Raw genomic sequence first — 13,872 nt, 5'->3', positions numbered from 1 at the left:
TACCTCTGCCAACAACCCTTGTTTCACAGATGAAGAAACTGAGGCTCAGAGAGGTTAGGCAGCTTATCTGAGCTCACACAGCCAGGAAGCAGCAGAGTTGGAATTTGAACCCAAGATGCTCAAATGTGCAGGGCCTGCACTGCTACCTACTTGTGTTTCTCAGTTCAGTAAGTCAGCTTCCTCCCTGCCTTCGCTGCCTCGGCTGTGACTGGAGCGCCCAGGGGTGGGGCTGGCCCCGGGAGCAGCGCTCTCGTAAGCAAATGTCTCGAGTGTGACTAGAAGTGACATCTGTCATGACTGGTGGGTTTTGCCAACAACCCTGAGCTTCACATACTGTGACTGCATCTCTTAGAGGCCACGCTGCCTGTCCCCAGGTCTGTTTGTCCGGCCTGGCCCGCGTCCTGAGATGGCGCGGCCTCAGTGCCGGGGCCTGGGCGCACGGGCTCGCCTTTGAGGCACTCCGTGGCCTGCCTCAGCTCAGGGTGTCTTACAGCGGCCTGGAGGGTGTCATGGGGTGGCACCTGACTCCTGGGAGACGTTAGATGTGGCGCCTTCCCCACTCTTCCCCTCACACTCGGTCTTTGCCCTGCAACGCCTTCACCCCTGTGCTTCCCTCCCCATCAGCCCCAAATTCTTTGCTCTGGCGGGGAGGGAGGGGGCCATCAGACTTACCTTGTCTGTCCATCTCCCTCAGCCAGCCTCTGAGGCGGGATCTGCACTGAGCAAAATGTGCCTCGGGGCACCTGGGTGGCTCAGTCGTTAAGCGTCTGCCTTCGGCTCGGGTCATGATTCCAGGGTCCTGGGATCGAGCCCCACATCGGGCTCCTGGCTCAGCGGGAAGCCTGCTTCTCCCTCTCACACTCCCCCGCTTGTGTTCCCTCTCTCGCTGTGTCTCTCTCTGTCAAATAAATAAATAAAATCTTAAAAAAAAAAAAAAAAAAGACGTGCCTCACCTTTCCGAGGGACCTCTGCAAACTTGAGCCTTTTGACTTCAGTTGGGCTCTTATTCTTGGTTCTTTCCATCCTTTCTCCAGAGAGATTGTTCTCAAATGTAGATGTGATCAAGGCACTCCCTGCTTCAGACCCTGCAGAGGCTCCCTGGCGCCCTCAGCACCAACAAGGAGGACAGTTGGTGGTCTTCTGCATCAGCTCTGTTTTCGGCTTCCCCCGCGGCCCAGCCGGTTCCCTGGCCAGGCCAGTCCAGCAGCCAGCTTCCTCTTCCCCACGCAGGGGCCTCTCACCCCCGAGCCCTCGCATCTGTTCTTCCCGAGCACCATCCCCTGGCCTCTCCGCTCTTGCTCCTTCCCGAGCCCTGGTCAGGCCTCTGCTGAGACACCAGCTCCTTCGGGAACCCTCCCTCTCACCCCTGTGCCCCCACTCTAAGTTGGGAGCCCTTCTCTGGACAGGGCCACAGCAACTATAACCCGTCTGGCGCCTTGACCTCCAGGATTAAACCTGTCATACTTCTCTCTGGCCGGCCGATGGTGCTTGGTGAAGCAAGGGCAGGAGTTGCATGTGTAGGATTTATTTCAGCAAACGAGATTCAGAAGAGACTTTTCAAGCATTTTTATTATCTAAAGGGTCTGAGTGTTAATGTTCTCCCTTGGTTGTTCACAAAGAAGAGAACTGAGTGTGTGCAAGAACTCTTTTGCTTGTTGGGGGCGGGGTGTGCATTTCCTTGACCACGTGAGCAGCAAATGCCCATGCAGAAAGACACACGAAAGGAACCCTGGTTCATACAGATGTGTGAAGCCTTAAACCCGTGGTGGCTTAGCTGTTCGACACAGAATTCTCAGGTGTAACGCTTGGTCCTCAGTGGAGCTGCTTCAGTCCCCCAGACGGGCAGGAGCATCTGCTCGCATTGCTCCCTGGGTACTCTGTGCCCCCCTTACTGGGCGTGTAGCGCTTCTCTGCCCCTGAGGGACAGCAGCGCCTGGAGCAAAGGCCACAGCTGCCCCATCTCGGCTCGCCTGCATCCTGGAGCCGGGCCCAGAGACAGAGTGAATGGCAAGCTGGAAGAGAACAGAGAGATTTAATTTGAAAAATAACAAGACTACCAGAGAGGTTGCCAGATAAGAAAGCTTTTGCTGATCTGCCTGCTTTCATTTAGCTTCTTTGAACATTGCATGTGTGAGTCCATTCCAGCTCGACACCTGGGTGTTATAGCCTCTCAATTTTGAGGGTTAGATTTGCTGTAAAGATTTTCTGCTCCTCTCCTCATGGAGGCAGGCGTTCGGTTTCTCCGAGGAGGTTCTTGCAGATACTGTTAGTTGATCATCACGCTGAAGATTAATTTAGGATTCCAGGGATTTCTTTTGGAACCCTAAGCCTCACTGCCCCCCGCTAATCATGAGCCAGAGGAGAGGGGAGAGGAAGAGAAATCTTCTCCACCCACGGCGCCATTCTTAAATGGAACCAGTAATTGAATGCTATTAAGCCAAATTAATTTGCCTCCTGCAGGAAGGTTTATGATGAATGAAAGGCTTGCTAATCGGGGAGGGAGCCAGGCTACCCTCTGTGGTCATCAATATTTCATGGCCATAGGCGGTGGCAGGAAGTTAGCTGTCCTGGCTCCCTGACCTTGAGCGATCCAAAGGTAGGACACAGCCAGCAGCGTTGTATTCAGAGGGCTTGTTATAAGTGAAACGGGCAAGATGCACTCGCGGGTTAATTGAACTTAGACCCTCAGCTAGTGGGAGGCTCAGGGCCCCACCTGAGACTGGTCCTAGTGGGGAGTGCAGCCTCTGTCAGCCACAGTGGCAGAGCTGGAATGTTTACCAGTGGCTTTGGGGGGCTGGGGCATCTTGATCTGTAGTGCCTGCGGATTTCTGTGGTGTCGGTATGGCAAGTTTAAAGCTCCTGAGCGCAGAATGGGGAGATGCACACAAGCATACCACTGGAGCTGGGAACCCCAGCTCCCATAACTTCCTGATTCTTCCTGATGACTGGGGGAAATCCTGCCAAGCTGATGCGGTTCCAGAAATATAGATGTGCCCCTGGGCAGTACTCATCTGCATTAGACTTGGCCTCTAGACAGAGGGCGCTTGAATGTCACTTGCTTTTAAAAATGAGAAAAGAAGTTAATGTGCCTCTCATTTTGTTCTTTCTTCTCCCTAGCTGCTATTAACTTAGCAAAGCTGAAACTTTTCAGACACTATTACGTCTTGGTGAGTTAAAAAAAAAACCCAAAAACCCTAAATCTGTAAATAAGATCAGTTCAAGGAGTAGAGCAAATAAACTTCCGAAGAATTGGTGAAAGTACAAGATGTGGTATCTGGAGCTGTGCAGATTTCATTTTATCAAACCAAATTATGTCTTTTGATAGGGGGAATTAAACAGCTGAGTCACACCTTAAATGTTAGTTTTAAATGTGGCTTTAAATACTTGGAAAAGTAATACATGCTTGATGTTTTCTTATAATGCAAGGATTATAGAGACAAAGCAAAAGCCCTTTATGACCCTCATGTTCTCCCCCTTCCTTCCTCCCCCTCCCCCAGGTAATTCCTGTTAACAGTTTGGTGGTTATTTCTCTGGGTGCTCTTCCAGGCATATGCCAGATGGAGCCGCCCCTTGGCTTTCTTGTTTTATTCATTTGCAAAAACGGGATCACACCTAAAATCAGGACTGCTGGCCGTGAAAAGTCCTTTTGAGCATACACCAAAGGCAGGACCTGCTCTGAATTATTAGGGTAATGATTTCTTGGAATATATAAGGTGTAAGCTCTTCAAGAGTTTGCCTCCTGGTTCCTAAAAGAAAGTTTCTGAGTCTTCTATCTGTGGGCTGGACAATTCCTTCCCTGCAAGCCCAGCCACCCTGGGCGTGGTCCCAGTGAGCAGTCCATGCTCCAGTGGCTGGCACTGGGAATCCTTGCCACATCCTCCCTCGCTAGAGTACTCAGTGTTACTGGTACGTCCTCTGGGTGTGGGCCTCAGAGGCTCAGTGCCTCTGTCGAAGAGGCTAAAGCAGTGTGGACCCTGTGGGCTTCGTTTTGCTATTACTACTCGAAAACATTCCTCAAAACCTGGGAATAAAATACACCGTCCTTTGGGGATTGAAGCCAGTGGGGTTATGTATGTGGAAAAGGTGAGGAAGGGGTGACTCGGGAGTTCAGAGCAGCCACGCCCAATGTTTTGTCCTCCCCACGTTGGGTGGTCACCTAGAGATGAGGAACGAGTCCTTTTTTTTTTTTTTTTTAAGATTTTATTTATTTGCGAGAGAGAGAATGAGAGACAGAGAGCATGAGAGGGAGGAGGGTCAGAGGGAGAAGCAGACTCCCCGCCGAGCAGGGAGCCCGATGCGGGACTCGATCCCGGGACTCCAGGATCATGACCCGAGCTGAAGGCAGTCGCTCAACCAACTGAGCCACCCAGGCGCCCAAGGAACGAGTCCTTTTAAGTGGGACTGGCAGAGAAGCCATCTCTGCCATGTTTATTAATTAACACCCTGAGTGTCAAATGATTTTCTTCGGGTAATGCTGTCTTCTGATTTGTTGTTCTTTTGTGACGGCAAGATGTTGGAAGAAAACGGTGCTGTCGTTTCCATGTTGATTTTATTTCTTCTTTCTCCCCCGCACCCCGGTAGATCGTGTGTTACATATACTTCACCAGGATCATTGCGTTTCTCCTCAAACTCGCCGTTCCGTTCCAGTGGAAGTGGCTCTACCAGGTGCGCTGCTGGGGGGGTGGGGGGAGTCTCTGGCTGAGGACAAGTCTCGGGCTATAACGTAAGGTTGCTCCAGAGGGGTCAGGCAAGCGGCCACTTCTGTCGCTTCTGGTCCACAGTTAAGATGATCTGTTTGTCCAGGAAAGCTGCTGGATTACATGAAAAATCTGGAAGTAATTGCATTATTGATTTTAGTTTTCAATTTTACAAGACTTTGAAGAGAAAAGCCTCAGGCATGGAGTGTGAGCTTCGCCCTGGATAATTAAAATGCAATGAGACGTGGTCTCTCCTTCAGTTACAGGGCTTAGAAAAGCTCAGAATCCAGAGCACATGAGTATTTCAACAGTATGGTGTCTGTGCCATATACTAGGGCTAGTTAACTCCTCGGGGAAGCCACCAGATGATTTAGAGCCTTTTCTCTTTCTCGTTCTCACCCGAATGTGTAGTTGGCACCCAGCGCTTGTATCAGTTCTGCGTGTAGGGGACGGCGAGAGGAGGCTTCCTTGAGGCACCTGCTTGGTGCTAAGGGCACTGTGGGAAACTTGGGGGTAAAAGGAGCTCTTAAAAGATTCCAGTGAAGACTGGTTAAAGCACGGGGTCTTAGCTGTCATCTGCGGGCAGAATGCTCCTGGCTGAGGCTCTGGCACACCTCGTGAGGAGACCCTGCCCTAGCACCGCCCTGGCCTGAGAGAGTGGTCAGTGATGGGGGGAGCTGTGCCAGTTTGTTTAGTTCACTGCTTTCTGAAGAACAGCATTGCTAATCCCTTTATTTGGGGTGGGTTTTAATTTGCAGCTCCTGGATGAAATGGCCACGCTGGTATTCTTTGTTCTAACGGGCTGTAAATTCCGTCCGGCTTCAGATAACCCCTACCTACAACTTTCTCAGGAGGATGACCTGGAAATGGAATCAGTGTAAGAAATCTCCTTTCTTGCCCCTCTTCCTTTGCCCCTGGCCCCAACTGAGCAGCACGGTGTGAATCGGAGCAGCTTCTCTCTGCATTTTGTTGTTCCAGAGGTAGTACATCTATTTAGTAGAAGGAAATGGACACTGAAGCTTCAGGCTGTCTTACTCAGTTTGAACGACAGTGTCTGCCAGGCACCGCTCAGTCTTTGCAGGGGAATGGAACTGGCCATCCGATTAAGCATCACTGAGCATCGTTGGAGCCTGCTTCCAATAAGCCAGTGGTGGGAACTTGGGCATTGGCTTGGCCCGTTCAGCACTACTAGGGATGGGCAGCCCCACTTCCTGTTCGGCCCCTGCCACCAGGAGCTGGTGTCTGAAAATGTGATCGTCTGAGTCGTCTGTGGGTCTGCTAATTGTCCGCAGACTCCTCTGTCACCAGATAACGAAATGGCTTTTCACGGCTAGCGCAGTGACTTGACCTCTATGCGAGCATTCAAGCGGGCTTTTCTGAGTCACAGGGCAGGTGACTTTCGGGTCCTGTTTTCTGGGAAAGGGCACTCGTTATCTAGAAAAGGGATAGTGACTGAGAGTATTGGCTTGTTTACTGATGAACTGTGATGGGCCAGGTCGATGGTTGTGTTTGATGATTAGCCCAGGGCTCAGTTTGAGGTGTGCCGCCTCCAGCGAGGCCGGTGGCTTTTTGACTTGTCCTGATTCAAAGGCTGAGCCTCCTGGGCCCTGCTGGGCCCTGCTGGGCTGTTGGACAGCAGAGGACAGCTCTTTGGAACAATAAATGGAAGGCAGCTCCCACCGACGGCCCCCAAACAACAGCTCTCTGTGCAAAAGAAATACCTTTTTACAGATAGCAGAGGGGAAGGAGTAGGGCCGTCAGGTGTGCCTTTTCTAGAAGGAGCAGAATCTGAGCCAGTAACTTGGTTGAAGGGTCTGAAATGAGAGTCATTGGGGAGAGGTGTGCTTACCCATCCCCCACAGCAGGGCTTCTCTGGGGTGCGCAGCTGGAAGCTGGCTGCCTGGGTCATTCGAAGTTCTCACCAGCAATATAGGAGTCCCCACATCCTTTCCATCAGCCGTTTATCAGAAGCACGGAGGCGCTGTGAAGGTATTTTTGTCTCATGGCAAAATTTTAAAAAATTTTTGCTTTGGTTTTTCGTTTCTCGCTGGTAATATGTGGTAAGTATTTTAGCAGGAGGGTCTGCGTGTGCTCAGCTCAGGGCAGGGAAGTGGGGGAAGTGGACGGACAGACCACAAGTCACGTGGAGACTGGAGGGAGTGTGTCCTTCATTCTGGCAGCCTGGGGGAGAGATCGGAGGGGTGAGGGTTAGCCATTGGTTGTCTCCGCTTACGCTCCTGTTATAAGGGAGGAGCTGTGATGACACCGTGTTTTCTGTGACCCAGTGTGCGCCATCCTGTGATAGTGAGGGAGCTGCTCCTCAGTGGCAGAAAAGCGGAGTATGTCCCAGCGAGAGAGTCGAATCGCAGGTGAAGGCTTTGTTTAGGGTGGTGCTGTTTCCAAGGAGCGCTGGTCCCGCTTAGCCTGTGAAAAGGAAGTTGGGTTGCCGACTGAGGCCAAGTGCCTTTAAGTCAGCAGGGAAATTGTTTGGGGCTTCTCTCTGGCTGAGAGAAAGTTCTGCTGTTGAGGAAGTCCTATGGATTAATAAGATGTGTCCGAGCAGAACAGGCCAAGGTGGAAGCTCCAGCCCTCAGCCTGCCATCCGTGTTCACCTGCAGGTGAGCGTGAGGGCTGATGGCAGCTTCTCGGGGATGCCACTGCGCCCAAGGCTGGCCCCTCCTTCTCTGCATGGAGGTGTTGTTCCTGGATGGCACCTCTTAAATCTTCTAGAAATAACTCAAGCCCGACGCAAGCAGAGCCATTGTTTGTGTTTTCTAGAAGGTCATGAGCTCTCTGACATCCACATTGAAGGGTGTTTCCTGTAGAAAGGAGCTTGATCTGATCCTCACCACAGAACAAATATTACTTCCTCTTTGTGGGAAGGAATATTCCTTAGGCTTCACACACCCCAAAACAAATCCTCTTCCTAATGAGTCTTACCCATCAGTGGCCCACGAACACTGAACTGGGCCATTCACCTTATTGACTGAGATTCTGGGTAGAGATTCTGAGATTCTACCTATTTTCACTTCCTTTCTCTGAAGTGCAGTGCATTTGGGAGGCGAGTCTTGCCAGTTGAGCCCAGGACAGGCCGGGCTCCTCCTGGGGGTAGAGTGCTCCCACTCTTCCTCCGGCCCAGGCCTGCACGCCGGCCACCACCCCCTGCAGGCCCCACCTGGGTTCTCCCGCGGAGTCTACAGAGTGAGGGTGCAGTCAGAAGTACCTGACTGTCTTTTTTTTCTTTTATTTCTGTACACAACTCTCTTTGGGCTAAAGCTTGCAAAGGCTTACCAATTTGGTTAAGAGAATTTATCAAAAAATTCAGCAAGTTAAAAAGTATTGGATGCAGTGTCAGTGGTCAGACTTGGTGGCCGCCTCCTGTGCCATGCATATCCTTGACGACCTGAATTCTTTTCTGTTGTTTTGAGATGTCAGAAAGGGAAGAAATATTTGGTGTGGGTTCCAGGGCCGGGAAGTTGCCTCTCTGGGGGTTCCCAATCCAGAATGCTGGCCTCAGGGATGCCGGGAACCTTTTTCTACTAAACTGCCTTCACTCAAGTGGATGGGCAACAGAAGTGGAGACGGGGATTAGAGACTAATAGAATTATTTCTCAGCCAGGCCTCTCCAGATCTCAAGTCCAGAAAACACTTTACAATTGGATTGTACTTTACGGTTTGGTTTGGTTACAGAAACAGAGGTGTCCAGGGGCCGCTTAGGCCCAAGATCACAGCGTGGTGCAGCAGGAAGAGCGGTGGGTGCCCGAAGCTCCCCTTCTTATCGTGCCTGTGTTCAGTAGGCCCGTTTGGTTGCAAGCACAGCTCGTCGGGGTTCTGCAAGGAAAGGAGGGGTCACCTTTTAGATGGAGAAGGGAAGTGGGAGGCAGCGCTGGGTCCATCTGCTCCCTCCAGCTCTGTTACACTTCCCTGCTCCTTCTGTCTCTGTCCTGCACACTCTCTCCTGAGCCCCCAGGAAGCACAGCCACTTGGCTGGGGACTGCTGCTATCACCTGAGAGCTGCTCAGGGGCCGCTGGCCCTCAAGTGCTCCCCTGAGCAGGCACTGGAGGTGGGACAGCGTCTGCCCTGAACAGGCTGCCGTCTCCTCATTGACAGCCCCCCTCTCCCCCCAGCCCCCTGCTCCAGCCACTTGCTTCTTCTGAGCTTCGGGTCCCTCTAGCCACCTGCCCACCGGTACCCAAGCTTGCATCCCCTGCATTCCCTACGGGCCTTGATGGCACCGCTGTCCGCCCGCTCGCCATCAGCAGCATGTGGTGGTTGTCCTAAACACCTCCCTCTTCTCAGCCCACGTGGAGTGAGCAGCCACTTCTTGGGAACCTAATGGCGTGTCTCCTCTCCCTCTCCCCCTTTACCCCAGTGCCCTGCCTTCCTACGGCTGATGTCCTCGCCCCCGGTCTTCCTCCCTCCCTGTCCATTCTCCTGGCTACCAGAATCACTTGTAGAGTGTTTTCCAAGGAGAGTCCCTGGCCCCTCCCCTGGACACTTGATTCTGAACGTCGAGGCTCAGGTACCTCTGTCCTTTTTTAACTCCCCAGGGCATCCTGCTTGAGCCAGGACTGAGAACCCTGATGTAAGAATCAAGTCCAGCTGCTGTGCCAAGGCAGATAAGGCCCTCCACGGCCTGCCCTGCCCGCCCTTGACCTTCCTGCCACTTACCTTAGCCAACAGCTGCTTCTCACTCTGACCGTGCGGGGAGCTTTCTTTTGTTTCTTCCATGCCCTTTGCCCGTTATATTTCTTTTGTTCAGAAACTCCCTTGCCCTCCTCCCGCCCCTCCATCTTGACTCTGCTCCTCCTCTTTTGGTACAGGCTTCGAAGCTGCCCCCCATCCCAGGAAGAGGTGTTTCTCCCCACCCCGAGCCCTGGTCCCCCCTGCTCAGAGCTCTCCTGTCTGTCGTGTGTTGTTCTGGAAGACCATTTTCTGCTGGGCTGGGGCGTCCAAAGAGCCCTGATTCCTGTCCCTCTCTGTCCCAGCCCCAGGCTGGCATGACAGAGCGAGCCTCGTTTTCTCAGTTGGTCTGCCAGCTGGAGAGCAGTGTTTGGCTGGGGAGAGACACACGGCAGGTGTGTCTCCCAAGCCACAGCCCGAGCCCCGCTCGGGTCCGATGAACCGGCTGTGCTCACAGCCCAGCTGTGTGGAAGCCCTTGTCCTTTCTAGCAAGGGCTTCCACACAGCAGCTGCTGTTGCTGTGAGCGACTCTGTGAGACTTGAGGGTGCATTTCTTCTCTGATCTCATGCATTTGGAGAAGCTGTGCTGGAGCAAGAAAGGCTTCCGGTTCTCTTGGGCCTACGGCTGCTCCACCTGCATATCCCAGTCCGGAGATAGTCCCGCGAGGACAAGACCTGTGGGCGTGCCTGTCGCCTGGGAGAGGTGCACCCTTCCTGGAGGGCTCAGGCCCTGGCCGCCCCAGTGGACAGGAAGTGATGCTGGGTCCCATGGCAAAGTGAAGCGGTTTCCTTTGTCCAGGGACCATGTTTATACTCACAGCATCTGCGGGAACCCCCCAGTTCCCCTAAGAGCCACATCTTGTCAGCCCACCTTGTCCTGACTTTGCCAGAAGTACAGCCAGCCCAAGAGTCTGAAGGACTCTTGTCTGAGAAAAGTCCCAACTCTGGGGAGGACTGGCTGGCTTTGAGGCCTGGTCGCAGCAGCAACATGGTGGCAGGAATGAAAGGAGAAATAAAGGGGGAAATTCTTTCCTTACCCCATAAAATCATTTATTTGCCTTTAGGTCCAGCTGGACAGACTCTAGGTGTGTCCCGTATAGGGCCACTGAATTACCATTTGTAGGTGAAAGGACTTGGTAGCTGATGGGGGGATAGGGAGGGTCCTCGGAGAGATCTACGGAGTTGACTGAATTTATTTTACTGCTCAGGAGATGCCTGTAGGTCCATGATGGGGCACATAGGTGCCTCTTTTTCTAGAGTACTTAGGGAGATGCTGGTAGGTGTGTTTGTTTACTTGTTTTTAATTCTATTTTTTAGAACAGTTTTAGGTTCACAGCAAATTGAACAGAAAGAACAGAGATTTCCCATGTGCCCCTTGCCCCCACCTATGTAGCCTCCTGCGTTATCAGCATCCCCCTCCAGAGCGGTAGGTACATTTGTTACAGTCGCTCAACCTACACTGACACGTCATTATCACCCGAGTCTGTAATTTACCTCCGGGTTCGCTCTTGGTGGTGTGCATTCTGTGGGTTTGGACGAATGTGTCATGACATGTGTCTACAGTACAGACCCACCCACAGTCGTTTCACTGCCCTGCGACTCCTCTGAGCCCTGCCTGCCAGGTGGAGCTCAGTCTCTCTGCCTGGTGTCTTCCGCTGCGAAGCAACCCGGATCCTTTGTAGATCTTGTCCAGCTCACATTTAGTGGGGCAAGAGGTTGTGTTCTCATAGACCCCACCTTCTCGAGAGATGTTGTGACTCACTGTCTGGAAAGGGCCGCTCTGCTCAGCTCCACACGTTCTCTGAAGCCGGGGTCCTTCCCTTTTGATCTACGCTTTCAATGTAGGGCTCCGTGGCACCCCTCAGGACCGGGCACCAACAGGGACAAGGCCCCTGTCCCAGGCTGCAGCGCAGAGGCGGGACCACGGGCTCCTTGACAGCCATGCAGAGACCAGGCCCCGGGCTCGTCAAGGGCAGCCGTTCTCTGTTTCTGATGGTCAAGGAATCTTTGGGCCAGAAGCTTCCTCAGAACCTGTGGTTCTGTCCCATGACTCAGAAATGATCCATTGTGGCTGGTTATGAAGAACAACTACACCTGATGAGCTTTCTTTTCAGAAGGTTAGTTAGGACACAGATGGTGGTCTTGTAATCATAATCACGTAGACACGCAACATAAGAATCTGTGGAGACCACGACAGAAAGAGGGGAACAGATCAGTGTTGATTGTAATAATAACAGCTGGTATGTATTGATTAGGTGCTTTGGAGAATCTCATCTTCCCCTGATGACAGTTCTGGGAAGCGGGAACCATTTATTACACTTAGGACAGGGAGGTCGGGTGACTCGGCGGAGGTGACACAGCTAGCAAGGAGCGGGTTTGCGACTGGAACCCAGGTCTGTCTGATTCCAGAGCCCACACGCGTAGCCACTCTGCTGTGCCCGTGGTGAGATGGCCTTTTACTTAAAGACTGAGATTTTCCCACTGGTTTATTTGTTTTCCCCCCTCATTCAGAGTGACGACATCAGGGGTGATGGAGAACATGAAGAAAGTCAAGAAGGTGACCAACGGCTCGGTGGAGCCCCAGGGCGATTGGGAAGGCACCGCGTGATGGAGCAGCCTTGAGCTGGGACTGTCGAAGAGAACCTCTAACTTATTAATCGTCCTAGTGGTGAGCAGGGGCAATTAGCGCCTCCCAACAGTGACACCGCAGAGCGCGCGGCTGGGAACAAAGTGCCACGGAAACCTAATTTTTTACTCTCTTTTATGGAAACTGGATCTGTGGCTGGTTATGGGCAGCTAGAATTCTCCTTCAGGTGGGAATGGTGGGGAGGGAGTGTAGACAGGAGGATAAAAGGAAGACATTGTTTGTAAGTTATATTTCTTTCTTTTTTTTAATTGGGAACTCTCAAGACATAAGCAGTTGTGCCCCCAAGTGTGTGGCAGCAGGGGGGGGAGTGTCGGTGGACAGGGAGGGAGGGCGGCGGCGCGAGGCTGGGGCCAGTCACGGCTCAGGAATGAGGCCGCAGGAAATGAGCAGGGGCTGAGGGAGGATACAGGGACTTAGACAGGAAAGGAAACTTATCGTGGTGTCTTTGGGGGACAAAAATGGATGAAATTAGGTTATTTTAGAAAGCAGTGTCAAAATCCAGTTTAGTATATGGAGCCTGCCACAGGGTTCCTGGCCCTGAATGTTGCCCCAGACCTTGACCCCGGATTCTGAAAGTGACCAGGAACCAGCAGCTCTAGAGGCCCAGCCGTCTTCTTCCCAAAAGGGCTCTGTCATCTGGAGGCTGAATGGCCCTGTCAGAGTCAACGGCTCTGGAACCGTGGTGGAAAGTGCTTTTCTTGATTGAAGCATATTTGGTGTTGTCTGATGGATGGATAGAAATGTATGGTTAAGCTCAGAAAGTGTTGTCCAGTAGGATTTCCTTGAACATCTGGCTCCTCTGACTGCCCAGAGCAGGACCACCTCTTTTCCTTCTCTCGTTGTGGCTGTGTTTGTTTTGTGTAATCACAGTAACAGGGAGAAACGGGAAGGAATGTCTCTTAAAGGAGCAGCTGGGGGCAGAAAAGGTAGCGTTTAAGCAGATATTTAAGTACAAGCAGATTGTCATCATTAGAAAGTTTTTTGTATAAACCAGGTAGGCTTTCTGGCAGGAATGAAACACCTCGTCCCTGTCTCCCAGGGGCATGCATGCTAAGATTAGAACAGGTGTGGTTGAACAGAGCTTTACTCTCAGGGACTGGGGATGGCGAGCTCTTTCTCAGAGACTCAGCAGAGGGCCCTTCCAAACTTCCGGAGCCTGGAGATGGGCACGGGTAGTCGCCTCAAGTGGTGCAGCTGGTAGCTCAGTCATTTGGATGATGGGACGCTCAGAAGGTCCACTGTGGCCCAGGCGAGGAGGTGGGCAGAAATCTCCCCACCAGGCTTATGGCAGCCCGGGCCTGAGACCAGAGGCTGAACTGTGGCCTCTTCGGGAACGCTTGCTGGCGGTGCCGGGAGCCCACACCTGCCTGGGTCTGGGGAGGGGGGCGGGCAGCTGTCTCCGGGGGGGGTTTTCCCCCCCCCCCCCCCCCACTCCCCTCGGCTTAGAAGCGTCCTTCAGGAACTGCAGGATTCGGGGGCGGTGCTCAGCACCCCAGGTTTGGGCACCTGAAGAGTCTGTCCTCAGTTGTCCCTCTCCTGTGCTGTTCTCTCTCCCGGACGAAGGGAGCGGAAAAGCCTTCTCTTCACGCACTTTCTTGAGTCCTCGGTGCTGTCTGCGGCCCTTCCTGCACAGAGGCTCGGTCCTGGCTAGACGTGAGGTGTGAGCCGGCGTCTTCTGACTTCTGAGGCTGCTGCTCGCCTCGCCACAGAGTTGGGGGAAGAGGCCGTGTGTCTCCCCACTTTCAGGAGCAAGGAAATTCGCCCTGAGTATTTCTTTAAGGGACCTTTTCTTTTTCTGTCATTCTTCCTCTCTTGTCTTTCTTTTTTCTTAAATGGGGGCTACA

General features: G+C 52.7%; 1 protein-coding gene across 1 annotated transcript in view; it reads left to right on the top strand.

The window, feature by feature from the left end:
- The window catches only part of GPR107 (G protein-coupled receptor 107), a 72,189-nt gene extending 59,250 nt beyond the window's left edge, over nt 1-12,939 (top strand). Inside the window, exons 15-18 of the mRNA XM_035015616.1 lie at nt 3,118-3,167; nt 4,582-4,665; nt 5,456-5,574; nt 11,893-12,939. Coding sequence (XP_034871507.1) covers nt 3,118-3,167; nt 4,582-4,665; nt 5,456-5,574; nt 11,893-11,989 — 350 coding nt within the window. The 3' untranslated portion in view covers nt 11,990-12,939. The remainder of the gene's footprint in view (nt 1-3,117; nt 3,168-4,581; nt 4,666-5,455; nt 5,575-11,892) is intronic.
- Nucleotides 12,940-13,872: the final 933 nt, after the last annotated feature.

Source organism: Mirounga leonina, unplaced genomic scaffold (assembly GCF_011800145.1).
Source record: "Mirounga leonina isolate KUSES-001 unplaced genomic scaffold, KU_Mleo_1.0 Mir_170, whole genome shotgun sequence".
In the NCBI taxonomy this organism is placed as follows: domain Eukaryota; kingdom Metazoa; phylum Chordata; class Mammalia; order Carnivora; family Phocidae; genus Mirounga; species Mirounga leonina.
The sequence above is the reverse complement of the archived record's forward strand: the minus strand, read 5'-3'. Positions and strand labels throughout refer to the sequence as shown.